This window comes from Gadus morhua, chromosome 1 (genome assembly GCF_902167405.1).
Source record: "Gadus morhua chromosome 1, gadMor3.0, whole genome shotgun sequence".
Classification (NCBI taxonomy): Eukaryota; Metazoa; Chordata; class Actinopteri; order Gadiformes; family Gadidae; genus Gadus; species Gadus morhua.
This window is the reverse complement of record NC_044048.1, coordinates 16,491,229-16,516,031: the sequence shown is the minus strand read 5'-3', so window position 1 is coordinate 16,516,031 and position 24,803 is coordinate 16,491,229. Positions and strand designations below refer to the sequence as shown.

Below are 24,803 nucleotides of genomic sequence, written 5' to 3'. Positions count from 1 at the left end.
CAACAGTGTAATTACTCTGGAGTCAGTGTAATATTTGTACTAGCTGTCAGTGTTGGGCAATTCGGTTGTAAGACTCATTGCTCCTTGACCGGAAACAGAAAGGCGGGCTGGTTGTAGTCTTTTCGCTCCGTCCTAGTCCTACTATTGATAAGGAGAACCGAGCGAAAAGACTACAACCAACCCCCCTGGACTCTGCCTCTGCCGTGATCTTCTCCTCTAGCAGTAAGAGGAAGGAACATTGGCGCAGATTGTTTTCTCCTCTGATAATCTCGCGATGTTGGCGAATTTCGGGTTAATTTCGGGTTTAAATGCATTGTAACACGCGTTACTGAGATTTGTGTGTAATGCCTTACATTACTGCTTGACAGCAAAAAGTAATGCATTACAGTATAGAGGGTTTTCACCGACGTCACGTCTTGGGCAGTAACCCGGATGCGCGGCCATGTTGGAGGCACTCGATGTAAACACTGCGCTGTAATGCATGTAAACTCTGCGCTGGATAAACGAAAACGCTGCGATGGATAAAGGTCATAAACCCAAGAAAAGCTCGTCAAAAGGCGTTATAGATGCAAAGGCATACAGGGAAGGACTTGGACCGGGCGAAAAAGCACGATATTTGAGGAAGTTAGATTTGATTGGTGGTGCAGATCCCTACGAGTTGGCTCCCTCGTCTTGGATCAATGACAATGTTCGTTATCAATGTTTGTTATCCTGACATCGTCAACTACCTGGTTTTCTCGCCAAGCCCATACACAGCGGAAGACCTTAAAGCGTACAAAAGTTTGGAGGCCTATAACCAGATGGTGTGTGGATGGGTGAGGGAGATTCAATACCAAGTCATCGACGACAGATGTGTTGCGAAGGCCAAAGTAAGTAATGCAATAATGTCTTTAATCAACCTAACCATAACTGTATGATATCATTGCAATACCCAAGGTGTAGCCAGGTGATTCTCAACCGTTTTTCATTTCAAGGACCCCCAGTTTGATATGCAGTCCACAGACCACAGTCTAGATTGCTATGTACACTGTACACTATCAACTTTATTTATAGTGCATTTATCACTATCAGAGTTTATAACCTCTGGGGGCCTGTGTGGCCACATTGTGAACAAGTGATGCAGATAAGCCTAACTGTTATTCATTTTTTTAAAGTGAAACGGTGAGAAACTATTTTGTTATTCTTACTTATTTGGTTGTCATGTCTTTTATTCAGGTTCTCCATTCTCAATCAATCCGAGAAACACCCCTGGAACCCTGGATAATCGCTGAGAAGTCTGGTCGGATACTTGGAGCCCACTGCACGTGTATGGCTGGCCTCGGAGAGACGTGCACACATGTTGCTGCATTATTGTTTCTCATAGAAGAAACAGTGAAGTTGAGGGACTCAAAGACAGTGACGCAAGAGAAGGCGTATTGGCTGTTACCTACTGCACTGTCTAAGGTGGAATACAGGGAATGCCGGAAGATTGACTTCACTGTAACCAAGAGGTCTCAAGTAAAAGAGCTGGCAGGATGAAATGTGCTGCTCTTGGACAGCCACTTGAGGACCCAAGTGATACTTCCACTTCTTCTACTGTTACAGTTGGGAAACCGCAACAGCCAACCAGTGATGAACTGTCATCATTATTCAGTGCTCTTAGCGCGACTGGATCAAAGTCTGCTATTTTGTCCCTGATTGAGCCTTACTCTGACAGTTTTGTTCCAAAATCAATTGGAGAAAATTTACCTCTTGTGTTGACGGAATTGCGAAAAGACGAAGCAGTTCACATGGACTATAGTGAGCTATTGTCCACATGCAAAGATGTTGAAATTTCTGTTTCAGAGGAGCAAGCAAAGGCAGTTGAGGCCGCTACAAGGGATCAAGCTTCCTCTAAACTGTGGTTTAGATTTCGCGCTGGTCGAATCACAGCATCTAAAATGAAAACTGCATGTTGCACTGATCCAAAACAGCCAGCTCAGAGCTTAATCAAAAGTGTATGCTATCCTGAGTCATACAGATTCACATCAAAAGCCACTACCTGGGGATGTAATCATGAGAAATTTGCACGTGATATGTTTATAGATGTACATAAGGAATCTCATGAAAATGTTAAAGTACACGACACAGGTTTTTTCATAAATCCAAGTGTGCCATTCTTGGGTGCTTCTCCCGATGGCCTTGTTTCTTGTGATTGTTGTGGTGTCAGTGTAATTGAAGTGAAATGTCCATTCTGTGTGAAAAGTGACATGTTGGACAGTGTATCCTATTTGGAGAAGGACAGTGAAGGGAAACTGACACTTAACCGAAACCACCAGTATTTCTACCAGGTGCAAACTCAACTTGGGGTGTGCAAACTGGAATCTGCCTATTTAGTTGTTTGGACAGAAAAGGATTTGCATGTTGAGTGCATTTTATTTGATGAAGAGTTTTGGGACACAATATGCCAGGAAAGCAAGAATATTTTTGACACAGCCATTATGCCAGAGTTAGTTGGCAAGTTTTACACAAGGCTTTCATCTACCATGGCCAATGTGTCCTCGCAACCTGGAGTATCTACCTCGGCTGAATCACATGGCTCTGATTGTGCTGCAAGTGCCAGTGGCCAAGAAGAAACCTGGTGTTTCTGTGGCCAGGTTGAGTTTGGAAAGATGATTTTGTGTGACAATGCAAAATGTCATATTAAGTGGTTTCACTACTCGTGCATTAATGTCAAGGTTGCACCAAAGGGAAAATGGTATTGCCCAAAGTGCCAAAAGCTACCTAAGTTTGAGCCAAAAAAGGGAAAGAAACCTTTGAAGTAAAAAAACAAAACTGTATTTTTTAGTGGACTGTTGTGAAGTTACGCACTTCAGGCACTTTGTTTTAATGTTGGTTAAAACAATATTTAATTTATTTAGAAACGTGTACCTTTTTTGAAACTGTTCTTTAAATATTTTTAGCATTTGATTTCAAGTTGGTGAGATTTTGCAATGCTATACTGACAAAAAAAGTTGTAAAACTCAAATTGCATACAAAATTATGTTCGCACTATAGTATACTGTATATACTATAATTTATAGTACTGTATAGTTTATAAGCTATCTGTTCTGATAACTGTGTGGTTTTCCTTTAATAAATCTGTGTTCTGATGATAGTGTTATGTGTTCTCTTCCACAACAATACATTAACAAAAACTGTAAATTAACAACCATTTATAAATAATTTTAGGCTATATAGTCTTTTTATTGACAAAGTGCATGTAAAAATATTCTTCAGTCAAAATCAACAATGGATGGGCAAAGGTTCACCAGAGCACAACAGACAAGTCCAATCTTATCAATGGTACAATAACCATCACTATCTTTGCACATCAAGAAATCAATTGGTAATATCCCCCCCAAGATGGTATATTTCTGGCGCACGCTACCAATTACACGCTCAACATGAATCCTGACATGGGCAATTTTTCTTGTGGTTTCTAAGTCAACAGGTGCCAACTGTGACTTTCCACGAGTGAAGGCTGGAATTTTTACATGAGCCATTATACAACCCAAAGTGGCTTGAATATTAAAGCCACGGTCAGCAAGGACAAGATCACCAGGAACTATGTTGTCCAAAAAGCCACAGTTTTCAGTTAGGTATTTGTCACTGACTCTTCCTCCCCATGCATTTGAAATGTAAGACACTGTGCCCTGTGGTGTAATACCAATCAAGAATTTAACTGTGTTATGGTGCTTGTAGGAAGACCATGTTTCTGCTCTGGCTATAAGGTTAGACGGACGTTCTATAAAAACCTCAAAACAGTCAATAATAACAGCACATTTTTTCCCAAAATGTTTCCTGAATTGCATTGGCATAGTTTTTTGTAAATGCTCTCTTTCTGGCCATATGATAAGTGGTTTCATACGAATAAACATGACATCAATGACATCAGTGACTATCCTAGAAGCAGTGGCTATTGATATGTTAAATGCATATGACAGGAAGGTCGTGGAAACATTAAGCCTAAGGCGCATCAGTGTCAGCATCAACTGCTTAAACTTATCAAGTGACTTCTTCACAGGGAGGTGGGGACTAAGGAATGTGAAGAGTACCAACAGTATCTGGTATGTAGGTAGGCCAGTGAAAAATAAAACCTTTTCATCATTATCAACAAATGCACTTTGGTCATAGGTAGTGGACAAATGTGCAACATCAGAGCACAACTGGATGTTTTCAGTTCTAAGATTTTGAAGTTCGCTGGTCATAGCCTCAATTAAATCACCAGTCAATTCACTTTGAGTCTCTGTGCTGCACAAATTGCTGCTGATATAACCACTTGTAGTAGGGTCATCAGTCTCAGAATCATCAGTCTCTGCAGCAACTCCAGCACCAGCACCAGCAGCAGCATCAGCAGCAGCTTCTCTCAGTCTCTGCTGGGTTCTATTCCCACGACGGCTGTAGCGTGATGATGTCCCAGCTTTTTCAGGAGACCTTTGCTGACCTGTCATTCCGACAGATGGCACCCAATCTGGGTCATCCTTTTGATAAAGGTCAGACCTTTTACCTGGAATACAATGAGAAATACAGCACATTGTAGCTCTACATTTTAAGAACTGTGTTGCTACTGTAGCAGGCTATTAAATATGATCCTAATCAGATATTAAGTCAATAATGCAACATAAAAACATGTCAATTACCTGACAAGAAATGGGCCGAACAAATTCGGACGTTGTCCAGATTTTTGCCAAGTAGATCCTGGTTCAGCTTCGCTAACCACAAGCGCCTACTTTCCTCTGACAACTTTTGGCATTGTTCTCCTTGATTAGTTATAACTTTTGGCAGTCTGTAATACTCCAAATGTTTTTCGCGGTCTGACCGATTGGTACAGCCAAAAACACGGCAATAATTTACCATTTTCCACGAAGATATTCGGGATCTACTGCGGCGTGCGCTTTATTTACCTTGGCGTGCGGTTTATTTACCTTGCCGAGTACCTCCAACATGGCGACTGCCGGATTGATGACGCGCTGATGACGCGCCGTGAAAACCCTCTATTGCATCACTTTTGTATCGCGTCACTCCCAACACAAATTATTACCCATTCTTAAATGTGACGGCAATGGCAGGTGGAGCCACGAAGCCATAAACGCCATAAAGTGATAACGTTTATCAGCAGTTGAGACAGTTTCCAGACACCGATAGTATCCATGACGATACACTTTCCCCCCTTTGATCTGAAATAAACTGCCTCCCGTTCCCATTCCTGCCAAATATCTGAATTATTGCTCAGTAGGTCATAGACATGGGGCGATTCAAGGGTCAGAGCTTTAGGTGTGCTGAGCACCCAATGAGCCCCACTGCCACCATCCACCCTTTTTTTTCACACAAAAACAAAAAATATGTCTGTTGAAAAATAACTTTATCATTTTAACATTGGTTCAACTAACTCGAAAATGCAGATGTTTTTGGAGCCTTTTCCAGAACACCAGCTTTATTGTGACAGTTCACACAGACAGCCCCCTGTAACAAACACAAAACCTTCTTCACTCAGCTGGTTTTCCTGACAGTTAACTCCATGTGCCTCCTTTTGTATCAACAGTCATTAGATTAGATTAGATTCAATTTCAATTCAATTCAACTTTATTGTCATTGAACAAAGTAACAGGTACTTGGACAACAAAATGCAAGTCATCTCCCGTAAATTATTTACAAATGGCCATCTCTAATCTACTTGGTTGCACACCTGTCTGAACTTTCATAAACCAATGTAAGTCATCAATAATTAATAATAAAACAAGCCAGAGAGTCCGACGTGTTATGCGCCATAACACCAGCAGCAGAACGGTTATCCAAATAACAAAGAAGTGTACAATACTTGCGTTACAGCCCTGGAGCTCTATATCTAAATAATATCATATAATACATAGATATCTACATCATATAATACATATTATCATGGCCAAAAGCTGTGTGCGCTCCAGACGATATTATGAACCACAAACGACTGCGTCAGGTTTTCCGACGTCTCTGGTTCTTCCACTTCCTCATCATCTGAAGTAGACTGAACCGCGCGCTGCCCGCTGCCCGCTGCCAGCAATTTGGTGACGTCCTCCTCACTCTGGGTGTCACGACAGACCCGATAAAGCCTATCCCTAACCACCACAAAGTGTGTGTAATTGAGCACTGTGTCTGGTTGACCCGGGTACCATCAATAGCCATCACTTGGTCGTAGGCTGAGCGTAGGGTAGCGTACCGAGACTGCTCGGGGGAAAATCTCGCACAAATGGGAACCTCGGCGCTGGGACCTGGGTTGAGGCTCCACCGCCGCCCCCTGCCCTCGAGCAGCGCCGGACGCCCCCGCATCGGCACAGAACACAGCACAAGACTTACATGTCCCTATCTGTCGTGTACGCACCCCCGTATCTCCCTAACAGCCTGTGGAAACCCAGCCCATTCTAACCCAATAATCAGGGGATGCTCGAGGCTCGGACTAACCGCCACCTTGACCCTATGCGTTTTACCCCCATGATGAAATTCGATAGGGACCAAGGGATACTCGTGAACAACCCCATGGACCCCTCACCGTAATGCTAGATGCCTCTACCAATGCTTCAGAGCGCACCAGCTCTGATGGATCATGGTCTGCATGCAGCCCGAGTCCAGAAGCACCTGGTACGTACCCCGCCGTATCCTCACCGGGATACGGTACGCCTCGCCCGGACCGTGGAGAGGAGACGGGGCGCTGGTGACTCGGACGACCTGGCCCACCTCCATCATGGGGCACTCCCACCGGAAGTGGCCAGGCTGCCCGCATCGCCAACACCCCTTCCCTGCTGTCTGAGCTGCCGTCTGCCGGTGGGGGGGAGGTGATTCACACGCTCGCTCTGGAATGGTGATGCCCCAGTTCGCCCTCTGCGCTGGGGTCGGCCTCTCCCGCTGCGGGACGGCTGGGCCACCTGCGCCGGCGCACGGGGCCGGTGGTGGCGGTTGCTGGACCGACGGAGGGGGGGACAGGTGGCTCTCTGAAAGGTGGATGGCGGCCGAGAGGCTCTCGGGGCGGTGGTACTGCACCCAGGCGCTGGTTTCCGGCCGGGAGCCCCTCGACGAACCTTTCGAGGACGACCAGCTCCACGTGCCCCCCCGTTGTGTTCTGGTCCCGGACCAGCCACCCACCTGGCTCGGTCCCACAACTGCTGGGCAAAGGCGAAGGGTCGGGCTCCCTCTGTGAGCACCAACGCTCGGATGCTCTTCCGGCGCCGATGCTCTTCCGGGTTAGGGCCAAGCCGATCCCGGATGGCCCTGGCGACGGCGTCATAGACTTGCTGGCTTAGTCATAGACTTGCTGGCTTAGTCATAGACTTGCTGGCTTAGTCATAGACTTGCTGGCTTAGTCATAGACTTGCTGGCTTAGTCATAGACTTGCTGGCTTAGTCATAGACTTGCTGGCTTAGTCATAGTCATAGTATTGCAGCACCAACTGCTGTATAAGTAGAACCATTGTACCGGCTTGTAACCCTGTTCCTCATCCCAGGACTGACTGCCTGGGATGAGGTGCTACAAATGTGTGTATTCAGGGGTTGTACATTAGAATGCATAATGGGATGTTTTGCTGGTGATGCTGGTGACTCAATAGAGTATAGTACTGTGAAATCCTAAATAATTGGAAATATAGGCCTACCGTTAGCTAATAAAAGTTTGTTTTGCAACGTCTCGTGTGAGCAATGCTGTGGCTGTTTCAAACACAACGTCTTCCCTTAATGAGAAATAACTTCAAGATTAATGACAAAATTGCTATGGTTTCAAAATGAAGGCAGTACTTATGTGTGACGTCATGATGTACAAGCTTTGCCAAAGAGAGGGCAGAACTTCAAAATATACTGTAGAGGGAGCTTAGTTTCCGTTGCATGATATTGATGTTGCTTATCAATTCTTCGACATCCTTTTCCATGTTAATTGCCCTCGTCTTTGGGGTGGTTCTTCTTGTAATGTTGTTCAAATTCTGGCTTCAGGGAATATGAACTGATGTACACGGCTCATAGGAAGAAGATTACGAAAATGTTGTTATATTACAGTAAAGAGAGAAAAAAAAAAATATAACATGGGCTATCAGGTTTTAAAACAGGGTAATCTCCCTATCTGGTCAAAATATAGTACAAAAAAGATTGCTTATCACATGTTTATTTCAATCCAAACATTAAGTTGAAGAACATAAATACAAGTTCAATGTGCAAAATGGACAAAACAAGACTTGTAGCTCCACACTATGTGGCTCACTTCTGACTAGAGAGAGGGGTAATGGTCGTCAGTATTAACTATGGCACATCCTGTTTTGTTGGTAGAGACAACTGTAATAGACCCTAAGGTTTCAGATGCTAAGTACTACCCTGGTCATAAAGTACATTTAGTCACAGCATGTACCAATACAACAAAATTGAATGGAGAAACTGGAATGTTGACAATACAGGGCCGTAATACATAATAACACATTTAGAAGTGACATCACAATTACGGACAGCAAGCCCTCTCGACTTACCAGAAACCCTGCAGTTGCTTTCATCAGGAGCACAGGAACAATTGAAGTTGTTGTAAAGTCTGTATTTGTATTTTTATTTAAAGAAAACATGGTAACACTTTACAATATGGGTACATTAATTAACCATTGATTAGTATAACAATGGTTAATGCAGTGATAAGCATTAACTAACAAAAAAAAGTAATCTAGTAATCATTAACTAATGGTGTTCATGTTTACTAATAGTGTTCTTGTTGACTAAGGTAATGGTGTTCATTTTAGTAAGGTTTTATTTTATGTTGTTGGTTAACTGTGCTAATGCTATACAATAATGCTTGTTACTGCATTTACTAATGTAAATTAATAATTAATGGATTTACCCTTATTAAAGTGTTACCTAAAACATACAGAAACAGATACACAAACGGATATCAATCATCAACATTTAAAATATGCAGAAGATGACTACAAATCCTTTTGTATTAGTCAAGCATTGGTCCTTCTCGTAATTCATTACTTCATTGTATGCAATCCTCAGAGATCTCTTGAAACAGAGTTTCAGCTGGTTGGTCAATGTTCCAACCGATCCAAAATGCAACAGTCCAAAATGATCATTACACAGTACGCACTCAGTGTTTAACCATTCAACAGTTCATTGTAGCAAAAATAAACAAAGAAAGACCATCACATTTTCGTAGATATAGTGTTTTGAAAAAATAGGACACCTTGGAACGGTCGACATTGGCCTCATTAGATTGTCTTTCACGTACCAATATTATACTTTATGTTCTAGCCTTATCAATATACATCAAAAATACTATTTATTGTCTCTGTATAGGTGGGGTTCTGTACACAAACACATATTTATATATATATATATATATTTTTTTTTTAATATATATATATTTTATACATCAGTTCCTTCTTTCATCATAAAACACTAGATCTGTAATGAGCTTCAATACAGGAGTTCTGAACGCCATGCTAAGCCTCTTGTGTTGTACAGCCCATCATTCAGCTGCAGTCATTAAATCAGATATACCACTGAATGATTGTTTAAGTCGATTAGACGTAACTCAAGAGGAAAGCGGAACTTGCAATTGTTAATCAGTGAATAAATGAATGTGTATAACGTAATCAAAATGCTGTCATAGGCTTAAATATATTGTAATAGCTTTCCCAAAGGCAAAATGCATAAATCCTAATGTAAACTGTCTTCTAATTATTATTGTTATTCCTTTATTATTTTAAAGGAGAAAAAGTTTAAGCTAATAACTTCACAAAGAGTTGGAAATGTCAACATGCTTCTTTCATTACTACATGAAGCATATAAGGGTGACAGACAGCAACAGTGCATATTTAGTTATCTCTATCATTATGTTACGATTAACCGAGTGTGGAAAAAGAGCTTTAAGACCAGGTTATGGTTGTGTAGTTTAGAATAAAAGTTAATGCAAGTTTCCTCACATATCGTCAAACAGCCTAATTTAAATTAAAATCACGCTGTCCAAACAGGATGGTCCAAAGTCTGAACATACAGTGTGAATTTTTGTTTTGGCAAGTCACGTTTTATTGCACACACACAACACATGCACACACACACAGTCACACACACACACAGTCACACACACACACGCCACGCACACGCACAGGCACAGGCACACACACACACACACACACACACACACACACACACACACACACACACACACACACACACACACACACACACACACACACACACACACACACACACACACACACACACACACACACACACACACACACACACACACCAGGTCAGGCCTAGCTCTAACAGGACTGAAATGACAACATTAGATCTGAGGAAGGGAGATAGAGAGAGTAAGAGCAACAGAACAAAGGTTTGGTTTATTTGTCGGTCTACGCAATATTCACACACATCTTTTACACATCCGTTATTAACTATTAGAATCTTTCTTTTGCAAAAAGGCAAAAAGAGACGTTGATAGAGTTGTTTGGGGGTCAATGTCCATTTGATGTGATTCCCAAATAAAATAATTACTCTTTAGAAGAGACAAACAATAAACCTCTGCGTTGAATTATTTGCGTTGTCCTCAACCAACAACAGTACTTATTCATGATGGCGGTCCTGTGCGGTCGCCTGAAGGTTAGAGGTCAATAATTTCACTGCTGACGCTGGCTGAGTCGTCCTGTCGGCTCACCTCCAGGTAACTCCGCGACGCCCCCTGCCTCCCAGGCCTCCCAGGCCTGCCGGGCCGGCCGCCCACGCCCTCCGAGTCTGGTGTGATGAAGGGCCGCGTGTCGTCGCCGCCCTCCTCCCCCAGGTGCCCCGTGGAGGTCCTGGAGGGACGCAGTGACACCGGACAGGACACCGAGGAGGGCACGCTCCCCACGGCCCCCCCGCCCCCCCACCGGTGACCCTGGTGGGACGGAGTCGGCGGGGCCGTCACCTGCCTGCTGGGGACGCTGCTGATGATGCTGCCCCCGAGCGGCATGGAAGACTCTGTATCGCTGCTCTCAGACAGCATCTGGGGATCGCTGTTCCTGCGGAGCCAGGGGCCCTGGCTGTTCCCCGAGCCTGGGGATGGGGCTGGGGAGGGCGTGGCGAAGGGCAGGAAGAGGCTCCCTCCCCCCAGCAGGTGCTCCCTGTGAAGGGCCGCGTCGATGCTGCGGGTCAGATCGATGGGAGAGGGCGGCCTCAGGTCAAACTCGTACAGGGAGACCCCCGTGTCCTTGTCCGTGTCCAGGCTGCCGCTGAGGGAGCGCTGGGGGGGGCGGCCCAGCGCCTGCAGTCTCAGCAGGGATCCCGTGGAGCCGTCGGACATGCCCCGCTCCGCAGACACACCCCGCTGGTTGCGCCCACGGTTGCTGTCTTTGACGCAGCGCTGCTGAGCACTGGCTAGCTCGTGGTTCTGGTTCCGGATCAGACTCTTGCTGATGTCAGCGCCAGGCCGCTCCTGTCCAGCCCAATTATTAGGCAATTCCCCAGGCCCTCCCCCTCCCCCTCCACCGCCTCCTCCTCTCCCAACCCCATTACTGTCAGACTTCTTGTAGGGCTTTCCCTTCAGGCTCTGCACGATCTTGGACCAGCAGGTGTGCTTGTTAGTGGTGGGTGCAGAATGGCAAGGGGATGTCTGTTCCCCTGCTGTTCCGTCTCCAGCTCCTCCTTCGTCCCTTCCCTGAGCGCCCTCGGGCTTCCAGAACACCCAGGAGGCCAGCAGCAGCAGAGAGAACCCCCAGGCCAGCTCCAGCAGCCGGGCCCAGAAATGCACGAGCCACCAGCACCAAGTGAAGTGCTTCGAGTTCCTCAGGAGTCCGTAGAGCCAAACGGTGGCATAGACGTGTAGACCACAACACAGCGCCCCCAACAGGGCGCACACAGCCAGCACTCTGCCCAGGATCAGCCCTGTCCTCCTGCTTCCAGTCCAGGCCGTCCTCCCGGCTTCCTCCACACCTCCCGGAATAGGTGGAACCGGGCAGCGGATACGCGGGAAGACATAGCAGAGGAAGCCCAGGCAGACGATGAGGCCCCAGCCAAGGGAGAGGACCTGCAGGGTGACGGGCACCACGGGGGACAGAGCAGGGGAGAGCAGGTCAGCAGCCAGCAGCAGGGTGCACTGCAGCACAGCCAACACGGCCACCAGAGGAGGTCGCTCCAAGGGCGCGGGGAGCACGCTCACTGCCGCCACCCTCAGGGCGAGCAGAGCCATGGCGGCCTGCGCCCACACCAACATGTGCAGCGGCAGGTTGTACAGGGCGATCACCGCCGCGCGAGGCAGCGAGTGACGCGTGCCGTACGGATCGAGGAGAAAGAAAGCCGCCCGGATCCCTCCCACCAGGAGGAGGAGGGCGTTGGCCAGAACCAGGGCCCCCCGGTGAGGGCAGTCCGTGCGGGGGGACAGCATGAGGCCCAGGGCGGCTCCAGCTAAAAGAAGGAGGAAGAGGCTGGCGGAGCCGTAGACGTGGAGGTCCCAGGCGAAGGCCAGCGTACGCTTCAGGTCGTCCCAGTGGAGACGCGTGCTGTTAGGGGAGGAAATTATGCTGGGAGATGGGGTGGGATTGGCAGGTGGAGCAGTGGGAGCTCGATGGCGGTGCACAGGTGCCACAGAGCGATTCCTCTGAACGATATCAGGCTGGTGGATGGGGTCAAAGCTTCCTCGGCCAACTGTCCCGAAAGTAGTAGCAGTGATGGAAGTCATCACTAGAAAAAAGGAGAAGATATTTTACGTTTGTTATTATAAGTATAATGCCGTAATAATAATATTATATATACAGCATAGAATACAAGCAATTAAAGCATTTGCAATAGCAATGCAAGTGAAATCTGTGGATTGCAATGAAAATAAAAGGCCACTAGAGGGAAATAGTTCACTACTAGGCAATAGGTAAAAAGTGTTAGCCGTAATTATGTGGCAATTGTAGAACAAATTAGTAACACACAAAAACTCACACAGCTGTTAATGTAATCATATAGCTTGACACCTGAATTGCCTTCTCAAATTGGTATATATTTTATGATTTTATTTTCGTAATATTTTTTTCCACGCAAGGAAAAGGTAAACACATTAATTTAATAAAATTCATCCAAAGTCTTCTTGACAAACTCATATTCCCAAAAAAGACAGCATAACCTCTCGTTCATAATAGTGTGAAATAATTGTATCAAATGATGAGGAATGAGGCTTTCTGTATTATATAAACACAGTGACATACTATATAGATATAAATAGACGTTAGTACCATGTGGGGGATTTCACATGGAAAAATAAAACAATGTGATGCGTGCCACATGGAGTAAAGCAAGCAGAAGAGCAATTGTCTGAAGCACTCCACCTTATCCTTGGCTATAAAGTTGATGGAGCGGCACTACACTGTAATCACAAGGCTATTCATCACTAACCCTATAGCCCGACGGCTAATGTGACATAATAGGTAAGAGATCTATGACAAACTTAAACAAAAATATCATCAGTGAGGATGACCATAATCTATGGTGATTTATCAGGGCATGCACAAATCCAAAAAAAAAGTATAAGTAACACAGGGAACATGGATGCTGCCAGCTCCAATCCAAAGCTCTTAAATCTACTACTACTACTACTACTACTACTACTAAAACCTTTTAGTGCAATGAATGGCCTTTTAAGCTGTCACATGGACATATGCCACATTCCGGCATGGCCAAGACATCCTGGTTGTATCCCACACCCAAAACCTTTTCTAATGTCACCCCTTTAATTGGGAAATTAGTTCTCCTTTTGAGCATTTCTGTCTATTAAATCTCTATGTCCCGGTTCTTCCATAATGGGGTAAAATGTTTGATTTAAAAGTATATTGTTTATGTTAATTAAGTATGATTAGCAGTTTATAGCTGATCAAAATTATACATTACAGGAAGCCGATTTTGCTGTTATTCCGTTCACTTTTACTCCTTCCCGACACCGCAATTCCAACAAATGTGTTCCTGCAATAACGTTAAGCCCCACATAGGCCCAGAGAGTGCTGCCATTACCCACGCCCATGCACACATTGATATACAACATTCCCACGTCTCATAATTCCTCACCACCACCAGACTTTATAGAGCAACACAGAAACACAGAAACAGCCCAGATGTCCTGATCACATTTCACAGCTGTGTACACTTACCCCTACCCTTGAGCTTTTACTTTTTAAGGAATACATGGCCATGTGCAAAAGGTATGTGTACATGCACACTATCACGCGCACACACACAAACACACACACACACACACACACACACACACACACACACACACACACACACACACACACACACACACACACACACACACACACACACACTCACACACTCACACACACACACACACACACACACACACACACACACACACACACACACACACACACACACACACACACACACACACACACAAACACACACCTTTAAATGTACTAACACTCATACAGACATATAAACCAAAGGGGTAACGCAAAAAACACATGTGGGTCATTGATGTTGGTCATTAACAGGACAACCTCCCAAATTGCCCTACAGTCTGTAAATCTTGAGAGCTGTGGATTGATCCAACAGGGTTGAAAGAGTTTTGTACCTCCACAGTTTAAAGCCAACTGGCGGCATCTATTAAATGTTTCATCTTTTTACTTTCCTTCTGAACACACCCTTCCTTTCACTCTATACCTCTTTTCTGCTGTCGCGTTTGTTTAGTCTCTTTTGGCTTTGAATTGATTCCAGCCAAGCTCTTTCTGCATTAGCACCTCTTCTATCCCTATCGAGCCATTCGCCTCTCCCCCTGGACTGTTTAACCCCCTTTCATGTCTCACCCACACACCTACCACCAAAGTTTCCATCCAACCCTCCCCTACTTGTCTCTGCCTTGTACTGCCTTTGAGGCTTTCCAGGTTGTACTGGACTGGTGCAAAAATTCAAAAATCCAGCTGTGAAAATGAGTCCACACAAACATATCTACAGGGAAAATCTGTCAAGATTGCGAAACCAGCCGTTGCTTAAACAACTACTGAAAGATATCCATGAGGTATTACCTGTCTTGACTGTTGTCAGGGCTGTGTGTGTGGATTCTGTTGTTGCTTTTGTTGGAGGCGGACTAGTTGTTTTGGAGGATGTCTGCGTTGCTTCCTGGATAATATCATTAGTTTTTGATGCAGTTATGGTCGTTTTCTCCTGTGTGATGGCCTCGGGTGTTGGATTGGTCTGGCTATGGGCAGGAACCAGAGTCCCTACTGCCACTGGGTGCTTAAAGAGAGGGGTTCTTGCTGGTCTGACTGTCGCATAATCTTTTGTGGTCCCTTTAGTTCTGTTTGGGGTTGGAATGTTGAATGCTGTGAGATCACATAAGAGAAGGAAGAGATGGCATGGTTATGACATTGTTTAATGCAGTGAAACCCATATCGAATTATTAGAGCTAATATGCACTTTTGATTCACCATAAAATAAACGTTTGAATCACCTGATAACGTCCCAGTCTGAGGACTGGTTGGCTTCATTGTGGGTGGGAACGTCACCCGGATCTTCGGTGATGGGGTGGTGGAGATGCTAGTCCTGGTTGTCAGGGGCAACAGGCGGGGTTCCTCAGTCTGGTTGGCGTCCGGCAGCGGCTTTATGTCAGCATTTTCAGGCGACAAACCTCCCACGGCCGTAGACTGCGCCTCCGGCCAGAACCTGCTTACTTCGTTGCCAACGGTCACCGAAGAAACTAGTGGCTCCCCTCTCAAGAGTAGCGTTGTTGGTGAACTGACTGAGCCCACCTCCTGCCCATCATTATTCCTCCCGTTCCCCACTCTGCCATCCTTGACCAGCTCCGACCCTGCAGAGTCAATCACTTCATTTAAGGGCGTGGAGATCACAGTCGGGCGGGGCCCTTTTGTCCACGCCTCCCTCGTTGAGGATGCTCTGCTGAGGCCCATGCTGGCGGTGTCGGTCCTTGGTCTGGAGCCAGTTGGCCGAGCACGGACCGGCCTGCTGCTGAGGTTCATGCTGGATAGGGTAGATATGGAAAAAGTGTCTGAGTGTATAGTGGGGTCTGGCAGTCTTTGCCCTTCTGATAAGTCCTTGGTGCTATCCGACATCTCTGCTGTGTGTGGCATTTGAGGGGTCGCAGACTTCTCCCGCATTGGACGTCTGACAGGCACATCGCTGCGACCCCTGGGAGGGAAGGAGAGCCGCACAGTCTGGTTCAGGGGAAGCGGCGAGGGGTCGCCTGCCGGGGGGTCGAGGAGACCAAAGGACCCGGTGATGACTTGGGCAGGTAAAGGGTTTATGAAGAGGAGGAGGAGGAGGGTGAGGGAGGTGAAGGTAACGAAAACAGCCATGGCCTGCGTGTGGACGTCTGGTCCTCTAAAAGGTCCCTCTGGCTGGCTCTTCTATCCGACACACCATCTTCCCACTGGACCCCTGGTGAGAAACACAATAAAGCACAGGTTATAACGTGAGTCAACGGGTAAGATTTTCTTTTAACAGTTAAGTCACGGGCAGCAATGGGTCAAGTACATGAAGTAGGTGAATTGGGTTATGTTCCCCTTAAATCCCCATTTACAATCCGTAGTGACATCCAATTGCGGGTGTATTTACATCCTACATCCCTCCATACGGTTATGTATAGCATGAATCAGAGGCGGTGTTGATATGGGGCTGGGCGGGAATAGGCTGGGGGCTTATTCCGGACCTGCAGCGCTGCTGAGTCAGAGGGCAGGTCACCGATACTCCTCAAGGCCTCGGCCGCACAGCACCGCCAGACACGCTGGGTGTGGTGGGGTGTATGGTTACACACACACGTACACGCTTCCTTCTCGGCTGCTCAACACTCAGGACCTCTAAACGGACCATGGCTACAGATGGTTTCAATCAGCCATGGCAGATGGTGTACTGCGTTCCTTCCGTACCTCCGTCTGTAATAGAGTGCACTTTTGATGACCATCAGTTTCACTCCCTCTCTGTTTTCCTTTATCTTAAGCTACATTATTCCAAGCAGTCTGCCAGTTTTCCCCTCCAAGTTATCTTCCAGCTGTATGAATCTGACAGCTGCAACATTAAAGTGTTTGGAAAACCTGTTTTCACAGACACAGCATTAGCCACAAGGCTTTGAGTATTACACAACCCCCATGAGTCACGCAACAAAAACTGCAGGCGGAATGACCCACACACCTTGTATGGCCTTCCTGTGAATAAAGACCCCAAACTCGTCCACTGACCCATTTTACATTTGCCATCCCCACCTCAGGCCTTGTTTGTGAGTCAACGGGTGGCGAGAGACGGCTCTGAGCGCCAGGAAGAATGGCTCACACCATGTATCGAAACCTCAGCCTGAAACATGAGGAGGATGAGGAACCAAGAAGGATATCGTCAACACTCAACCTATGGGACAGTTAATTCTACCGCTGGCGACTCACCTGAGACGCAACGCAGTTTTACGTTAACGGCTACATCTACTGACTACAGCCGAATGCGTTATAAAGTTTGTGTCGCACTAGTTCAACCTGACCGGGTGTGTGAGTTTGCATACGGGAACAATGTGTACAAAAGGGGCTGGAGCACAAAGGAAAAGGTCACGGCGCATGTGTTAGTATTTCAATTGAGATGTTCAGCATCAAACACACAGCCTAGGTTTTCTAGTGGTTTTGCCCAGCACTTATTAAAATTATATTTTAACTCTGCTTCATCTTGTTACATGAATTATATTGGGGCTCATTAAAACAAAGCTCTTTCAACATGCAACCTATTTTCAGACAAACGGACGGTTTGTTCCTATTAGTACAGAGATACTGCAACTAATGGAGGAGAAAGATATGATCAGCGGAGACATCACAGTGATTTAGTGGACAAGAGTGTAGCGGGACACGCGATGGGGCAAGGAATCCGGCGGCGAGGGAGGGGTCGAAGAAAGGTAAGACAATATGACTGACACTGGAGCACTGAAGGAGAGAGTACGATAAAAAAAACATGGACGAGACCCTGGAAGGTTTGCAGCAGAAACGCTGGAAGATGGAATGCGTGCAGTGGCAAGTCGCTGGAGAGGCTGACTCATCGTAAACACTATCCGCGTCATGCAAGGAGGAGGAAAGAGCTGGAGGGAAAGAACACGCTTTCATAGCGTGGTTTTTATTATTTCTTCCCTGATACGGTGGTCTCCCAAGTCAAACCAGAGCTACTTAAACCCAGCCCGCCTCTCTTATCAGTAAATGTTAACTAGCAGGTGCATCTGTGTTCTGTCATAACAATGGGGATGTTGAGAAACATTTCTTGGCAAACAGAATGTTTCTCAACTGATCCCTTCTCAGCATGTGTTTATGTGTATGTGTGTGTGTGTGTGTGTGTGTGTGTGTGTGTGTGTGTGTGTGTGTGTGTGTGTGTGTGTGTGTGTGTGTGTGTGTGTGTGTCTGTGTGTCTGTGTGTGTCTGTGTGTGTGTGTGTGTTTTTGTGCGCACGCATGTCTTTGGAGAATCTCTGTTTGTTTAGCATTAATGAGACTCAACGGCTGTTTGGCCACAAACCGCTTGTGAGCATAAAGGAGCACCTCACTGCTTGTTTTGAATCCCCGTCAACACTAATCTCATCGCTCCCCTCTGTCAACCCACCCACACACACACACCCACACCCGCACCCACCCAAACACACTCATTCAAACGGGGTGTGCACAAATAAACTACAGGGTTTCCTACTTGAGAGATTTTGGGATTAAGGTCGAGAAGCCTCTTTAATGACCACACTCATGTTGTTGTGGGACAAACATGAATACACAACTAAAGGTTAGCTTCAGTGTAATGGTAATCTAAGGAGACCATAGTGAAGCTTCATCGTTTCCCTTTGTCACTCTGGGCTCTAACTGGAGTCAGAGCATCTCTAGAGCGGGCTACAGAGAGCAGATGGGCGCACGCCACACACAGTGTGTATTTTTATCATGTTCGACCCTTGGGGGCCAAACGGACACATCCCTTTGTGTATTAGATTTCAATTGGGGTGTGCATGCGTGTGTGTGTGTGTGTGTGTGTGTGTGTGTGTGTGTGTGTGTGTGTGTGTGTGTGTGTGTGTGTGTGTGTGTGTGTGTGTGTGTGTGTGTGTCTGCGCGCGCATGCCTGTGTGTGTGTGTGTGTGTGTGTGTGTGTGTGTGTGTGTGTGTGTGTGTGTGTGTGTGTGTGTGTGTGTGTGTGTGTGTGTGTCTGTGAGTTGGATGGGTGGATGTCGTCACTTTCTCACTCACAAGAAGTCCTTTATCCACAGCAGGAAATGCCTGAGGGGAAAACCTCCACCAGTGTGCAGCAGACGTCCATCTAGAGATTAGCCACTATAGATATGGTCACATGACGCACTCCTACTACTGCAGCATCTGCTGCTGAACCATTAATCAGTGCCCTGGTGATGTCATGTCTCAACTAGTGTATTACCACGACCAGCTTATTCAGACTCACATATTCCGATCATTCATCCCACTGAGGGGGTTTACCCAACAGAAGGTAACATGGGAGCGGTAACGTTTTGCAAGACACTTTTTCTTCCCTCCCTTTTTTTGCCCCCATTCGCTGCCAGATTCCGGATAGTCTGGCAGTCTGAAGTTTCCATACATTTACGGGAATATTTTTCGGGGACAGACGTACGCCTGTTTGAAGCGAGAGGGCTCTGTGAGATCCGTCCATGACCAAGAGCAAACTACATGATCATAGTCTGACCGTTTCAAGCAATGGTGTGTCTGTCAGCATTATGTATACCGTGATACGGTACACGAGTACAGAGTTGTAATTTCCTGTTTACATTGGAAATGTACCCTTGTAAATTTCACTCTTGTTGACTGTTTAGCATGCGGTGCAATAACATGCACAATGTCAAAGGGGACGTGCATGGAGGGGGATCTTGAATGTCAGATGAAGTCATGGCAGAGCAGAACAGCAGGGCCGCTCCTAAGGGAACCGAGGCACTGGCCAAGGGTAGGAACAGAGCATGGCATGCAGAACCGGTTCCGTGGGGAAAAACCCTGATGACTTTTAAATGTGGGAGAAAAGGTAAAACCAGTGGGAATGAAAGCAGAACAAAAGAAGTGGTGAAAGGGGCTCTCTTCCAAGGAGAGACAAGGGATGGGACTGCTGCAGCGACAGCTAAGATAGAGCGGCATACAAGAATAGATAGCGAGAGAGAGAGAGAGAGAGAGAGAGAGAGAGAGAGAGAGAGAGAGAGAGAGAGAGAGAGAGAGAGAGAGAGAGAGAGAGAGAGAGAGAGAGAGAGAGAGAGAGAGAGAGAGATGGGGGACTGAGAGAGAGAGGGAGAGGGAGAGGGAGAGGGAGAGAGAGAGGGAGAGGGAGAGGGAGAGGGAGAGAGAGAGAGAGAGAGAGAGAGAGAGAGAGAGAGAGAGAGAGAGAGAGAGAGAGAGAGAGAGAGAGACAGAGAGAGAGATGGGGGACTGAAATAGCCTAGTAGAAAAGTGTGCGTCATGACGAAGGAGTACTGCACAATCCACTGCATGAATCCATAGTCCAGCAGAGCTGTTTAACTATTACTGCGTTCCCCTTCGCACACAAACCACCCAAATCGGCTGTAGCATAGACTGCCGTTGGACTGCACCCTGCAAGAGAGAGGGAACACTGTGTGGCAGAGATGGATGTGTGTGACTCTTGTCTGCATGGGAGCGAGTGTGTGCTTGTGGTCGTGTTGGTATTTGTGCAGTCTGGGCGTTGAGTCGGGGGGCTGGTGGGGTGGCAAGGGAGGGGGGCGTTCGGGTATGACTGTTGAACATTCCAATCCACACCATTTAGAAATCAAGCATGCAGCATTCATTGGCCCATTTCAAATGATGTGCCCTCATCAAAATCACAACTGGAACATTAGCTTACAACCACAAATTCATACAATGCTTAGATCAGGTGATGTTATGTAAATACATGCCAATAAATGTTATTCCAATGTGGCTAACACATTGAGCTCTCTTCTGGGGGTCTTCATACACCAGACTTATTAGCCCTGAGGTCAAACCAACGCCTGTTGTAGACCACTTCTCTCAGAAGGTCCGGCCCCCAGGGGGTTATAACTCTGACTAGTGGAATAGCTGACCACACAGCGTGGTCAGCTGACCTGAAGAGAGACCAATCAGAGGCCTTGTTGATCTCCAAGGGAGGCTGGATGTCCGCGTGGAGGTGCTATGACTAACATCTTTATCTGATTGTCTGTCTTAAGGCAGTTCAAAGATCAAGAGCCAGAGTTCTGCTTCACAGTCATCTTGAGGGATTTTAACAACATCATTGTCAATGGAACCTTGGCTTCCATTAACAAAATCAGAAAACACGCACACACACACACACACACACACACACACACACACACACACACACACACACACACACACACACACACACACACACACACACACACACACACACACACACACACACACACACACACACACACACACACACACACAAAATCTTTCCTTGATCGGTAGGCTATGAAAATTAAAATAAAACTCAGGTCTCTCAGCTGAGATGTGGAAATGTAGGCTACACTATATAAGACTGAATAAATTACATTCACAATATATTTTGCTAGCGTTAAGAGGCTAACAGGCTGTTGGTGGCGATGACGACAGGTCGTTTTGCAGGTGTTACGATGTTATGATTAAAAACCGAACCTCTAACATGATAACTCTCTGAGGTTGTGATAATCGCGGTAATTTGTGCAACACTGCAAATGCAGGTAAATTGTATTTTCCCCCATTAGCCAATGACTGTTTTTTCCGCCCGATGTGTTGACTCTACCACACTCAAGGAAGGCCTCACTTAATCTTTCTGCTGTTTCACAATGTTTGGACCTGAAGGGTCTAACCCATATCTTGGCTGTCTTTTCATTGAAAATCCAAGCAAGTTTTGGTTTTTTAAACCTATCCACACAGGAATGTCATCTGTTTAGGCCCTAAGAGCATTTTCAGATGGCTGAATAAGCACCCAAATATATTGTATTTACGTAAGCTTAATTGATTGCCTAAATATGTGACAGTTGTGGAACTAATTAACTGGCACAGGAGATAATCCCTGGTATTTCCTCCATTTTACTAAATCTCCTGGAATTTAAAGTGCCTGTGCCTGTGGTTTGAGAAGTAATGATGAGAAACAGGTGAAAACTAATTGTCTACGCCCCCCACACACCCTCTACCCTGAGGCTGAGGCCTTCAGGGCAATCTCATAAAAATGCAATAAACAGAAACGTTACCCACGTGCTAAGATTACAGACAATGGGGAAACATTAGCGGGTAATGGACCCTGGGAACAACTTGTTGCTCTTTTATAGACTCCGCAACCCCACACCAGTATTACCCCCATCCCGTCTGGCGCATAGCCTCTCTCTGGAGAATGCATTTGTCCAACATCACACTATGTGTGACCGGACCATAAAACACTAAACAGCAGTGTGGCCGCATCTTGGCTTTGTCTTGCCGCAGTTCTGAGCGGCGGTTAATCGTTATCAGCCGATATGAAAACCCCTCCGTAGCAAGCTATTCCATGCAGATGAATGCCCCAAACCGCAAATATGTCACTATTGAATAGAAAATTGCCAACGGATAAAACATTACCACACAGTGCATTTCAATTTTGCGGAACAATTAGATAGCTATCAGCTGAATATTATGCAATCCACAGCGAACAGTGCAGGTAAACGAGACGTTGTTCATCGCACGTTGGGCTGGTATTCCCCACAGTTCCATCTCTATTATTGATTATGATCAACTATTAACGACCTACCTCCAGTTATATCTTCTCAGGTGATGTCGTCTGCGTCATGGAAGAGGTATTAGGACATATCTCATCGACTGTGAAGGTAAATGGGATTTGTTCAGATGTGAAGGCATCGCAGAATACCGTGGACCAGGAATGCACCTCGCAGGGTTCTGACGACATCGACTACCAGGTCCTCCTGTTACTTGCCAACTCTCTTAAAACAGAATCACATTTGGAGACGCATGCCTCTCCACACTGCTCAGCCATCTACCTCACTATCCCTCCCACTCCCTCTTCCCCAACCTCTGTGTGTGTGTGTCTCTCTCTCCCGTTCTATCTCTCTTTCTCTCTCCCTCCCACTCTCACGCTCTCCCTCTCTCTCCTCCCCTTCTTGCTTTCTCTCTCTCTCTCTCTCTCTCTCTCTCTCTCTCTCTCTCTCTCTCTCTCTCTCTCTCTCTCTCTCTCTCAAAGACAAAAAAACACACGCACACGCACACACACACACACACACACACACACACACACACACACACACACACACACACACACACACACACACACACACACACACACACACACACACGTGCAGATCAACACGATTGCCTGCTACCTGGCATGTCTAATACACGATTATGAGATAGAGACAATGCAGCCAAGAAGCCAAAGTGATGGTTTGGACTGATGGTGCCACCCCATCACTGGTGACTTCTTATGACAAGGACACGCTCTGAAGGATGTAGAGTGACACTTTTAGAAGGTAGACCTAGCATTGGAAAATAAATTATTAAAATATGCTTCAATTCATTATTTTAATAATATTTGCCATATGTTAATCCAAATCTTCAGAGGATTTCTTATCAAATGCACATGGCCAATCTACTGCTGCATAAAGGCTGACATTTTTTTGTCTTTACAGGTTTGATTTTAACATCATCCGCTTTCTCCTTTTTCAGTTCATCTAGCAGATCTACTGTACACTATACCGTTAAGATCAAGTGCCTGAAATAACCCAACAAGCTCATAGGATTTCCCCTAATACCATTACATTGCTACTGAGCCAGCAGGGCACACGCAACGAATTAGACAGTAGCAGTGGCAAGTCTGATAACAAACATTTGACAAAGATTATGATAAGCATAGTGTACCAAAAAAAAAGTTGTCACTATGAGATACTGTTAAGTAAGTGATAATAATAACGATAATAACGAATACAAAATAAAAACACATCTATGGCAGCTATTTATGCAGCAGCAAACCGTTGCAAGGTGTAAACTATGTGAACACGATAATTTATCATTCCATCTGCACCTCCGACTGCACCAGCCCGCCTGGGGCAGGTGCATGTGTGTTTGTGTGCCCACCTGCCTGGTCACATGGGTTTGTATGCATTACAACTACACTATTAATAGTATAGTGTGCTATGAATGTATTATTCATCCAGGTTTGTTTGTAGTCTGGTGGATTGGTGGTTCTGTCTAACATCAAACTATTTTGAAAACAACCCATATCCATTACCTCACACCGGATTCCTGTAACATGGGGGCGCCTCTCAGTGATCAGATGGATAGGGGAGGATAAGAGAACAGAGAGACAGACGGAAAGATGCAAACATTGATTTACAATGCAAACGGGGCAAGGGCAAAACTATGGAATTGAATTGAATGTGGATTTACAACAGTCTTACAAACAAATTAAATCATTCTAAATGAACATAAGTTAAATGTGCAAATGACCTATACATTGGCATCCACTGGGGTGGATGCCAATCAGCTCATGGTAGGGCAGGAATGTCTTGCATAGTTCGCTGAAATGTAACACTGGGGCAAAGGAAACCTCCGCCCAGGCGGGATATATGAAACAATAACCACCGCTAGTGGAGCAAGGTCCCGGTTCGCTGGGCGGCATTGCAACCGTGTATGAAATAAGCCTCTTTCAGTAAGTAGGAGAGGTCATTGTATGCAAATGTACTTAGATGACTGAGTAAAGCTGTAGCACCGAGAAATGCCCCCACCCACATGTTCACACGCACACACACATACACACACACCACCCATATTGGACGACCAATATCAACACCCCTTTCCTCGTCTAGACATAAAGAATAATCTCCCCAATTTTGGTTCAAATTATG

At 45.9% G+C, this 24,803-nt stretch overlaps 3 protein-coding genes across 3 annotated transcripts; 1 reads left to right on the top strand and 2 right to left on the bottom strand.

The window, feature by feature from the left end:
• The first annotated feature begins 250 nt into the window (after positions 1-250).
• LOC115558054 (uncharacterized) lies at positions 251-3,111 on the top strand. Its single transcript, XM_030376042.1, has 2 exons — positions 251-869; positions 1,216-3,111. The coding sequence occupies exon 2, from the start codon at positions 1,515-1,517 to the stop codon at positions 2,781-2,783; it is 1,269 nt and encodes a 422-aa protein (XP_030231902.1). The 5' UTR covers positions 251-869; positions 1,216-1,514; the 3' UTR covers positions 2,784-3,111.
• Positions 3,112-3,156: 45 nt separating this feature from the next.
• Positions 3,157-5,023, bottom strand: LOC115557895 (uncharacterized). Its single transcript, XM_030376030.1, has 2 exons — positions 4,641-5,023; positions 3,157-4,507 (listed from the first exon to the last, which is right to left on the bottom strand). Exons 1-2 carry the CDS (start codon positions 4,855-4,857, stop codon positions 3,234-3,236), a joined length of 1,491 nt encoding a protein of 496 aa, XP_030231890.1. The 5' UTR covers positions 4,858-5,023; the 3' UTR covers positions 3,157-3,233.
• Positions 5,024-10,319: 5,296 nt separating this feature from the next.
• Positions 10,320-23,023, bottom strand: LOC115547433 (proline-rich transmembrane protein 3). Its single transcript, XM_030361649.1, has 4 exons — positions 22,697-23,023; positions 15,430-16,373; positions 15,005-15,301; positions 10,320-12,659 (listed from the first exon to the last, which is right to left on the bottom strand). The coding sequence occupies exons 2-4, from the start codon at positions 16,289-16,291 to the stop codon at positions 10,606-10,608; spliced, it is 3,213 nt and encodes a 1,070-aa protein (XP_030217509.1). The 5' UTR covers positions 16,292-16,373; positions 22,697-23,023; the 3' UTR covers positions 10,320-10,605.
• Positions 23,024-24,803: the final 1,780 nt, after the last annotated feature.

Coding starts and splice junctions, on each gene's coding strand:
- LOC115558054 (XM_030376042.1), top strand. CDS start 1,515: ATGAAATGTGCTGCTCTTGGACAGCCACTTGAGGACCCAAGTGATACT.
- LOC115557895 (XM_030376030.1), bottom strand. CDS start 4,857: ATGGTAAATTATTGCCGTGTTTTTGGCTGTACCAATCGGTCAGACCGC. Junction 4,508..4,640: donor TTCGGCCCATTTCTTGTCAG/GTAATTGACATG, acceptor ATTGTATTCCAG/GTAAAAGGTCTGACCTTTAT.
- LOC115547433 (XM_030361649.1), bottom strand. CDS start 16,291: ATGGCTGTTTTCGTTACCTTCACCTCCCTCACCCTCCTCCTCCTCCTC. Junction 15,302..15,429: donor TCAGACTGGGACGTTATCAG/GTGATTCAAACG, acceptor GTGATCTCACAG/CATTCAACATTCCAACCCCA. Junction 12,660..15,004: donor CCTGACAACAGTCAAGACAG/GTAATACCTCAT, acceptor CCTTTTTTCTAG/TGATGACTTCCATCACTGCT.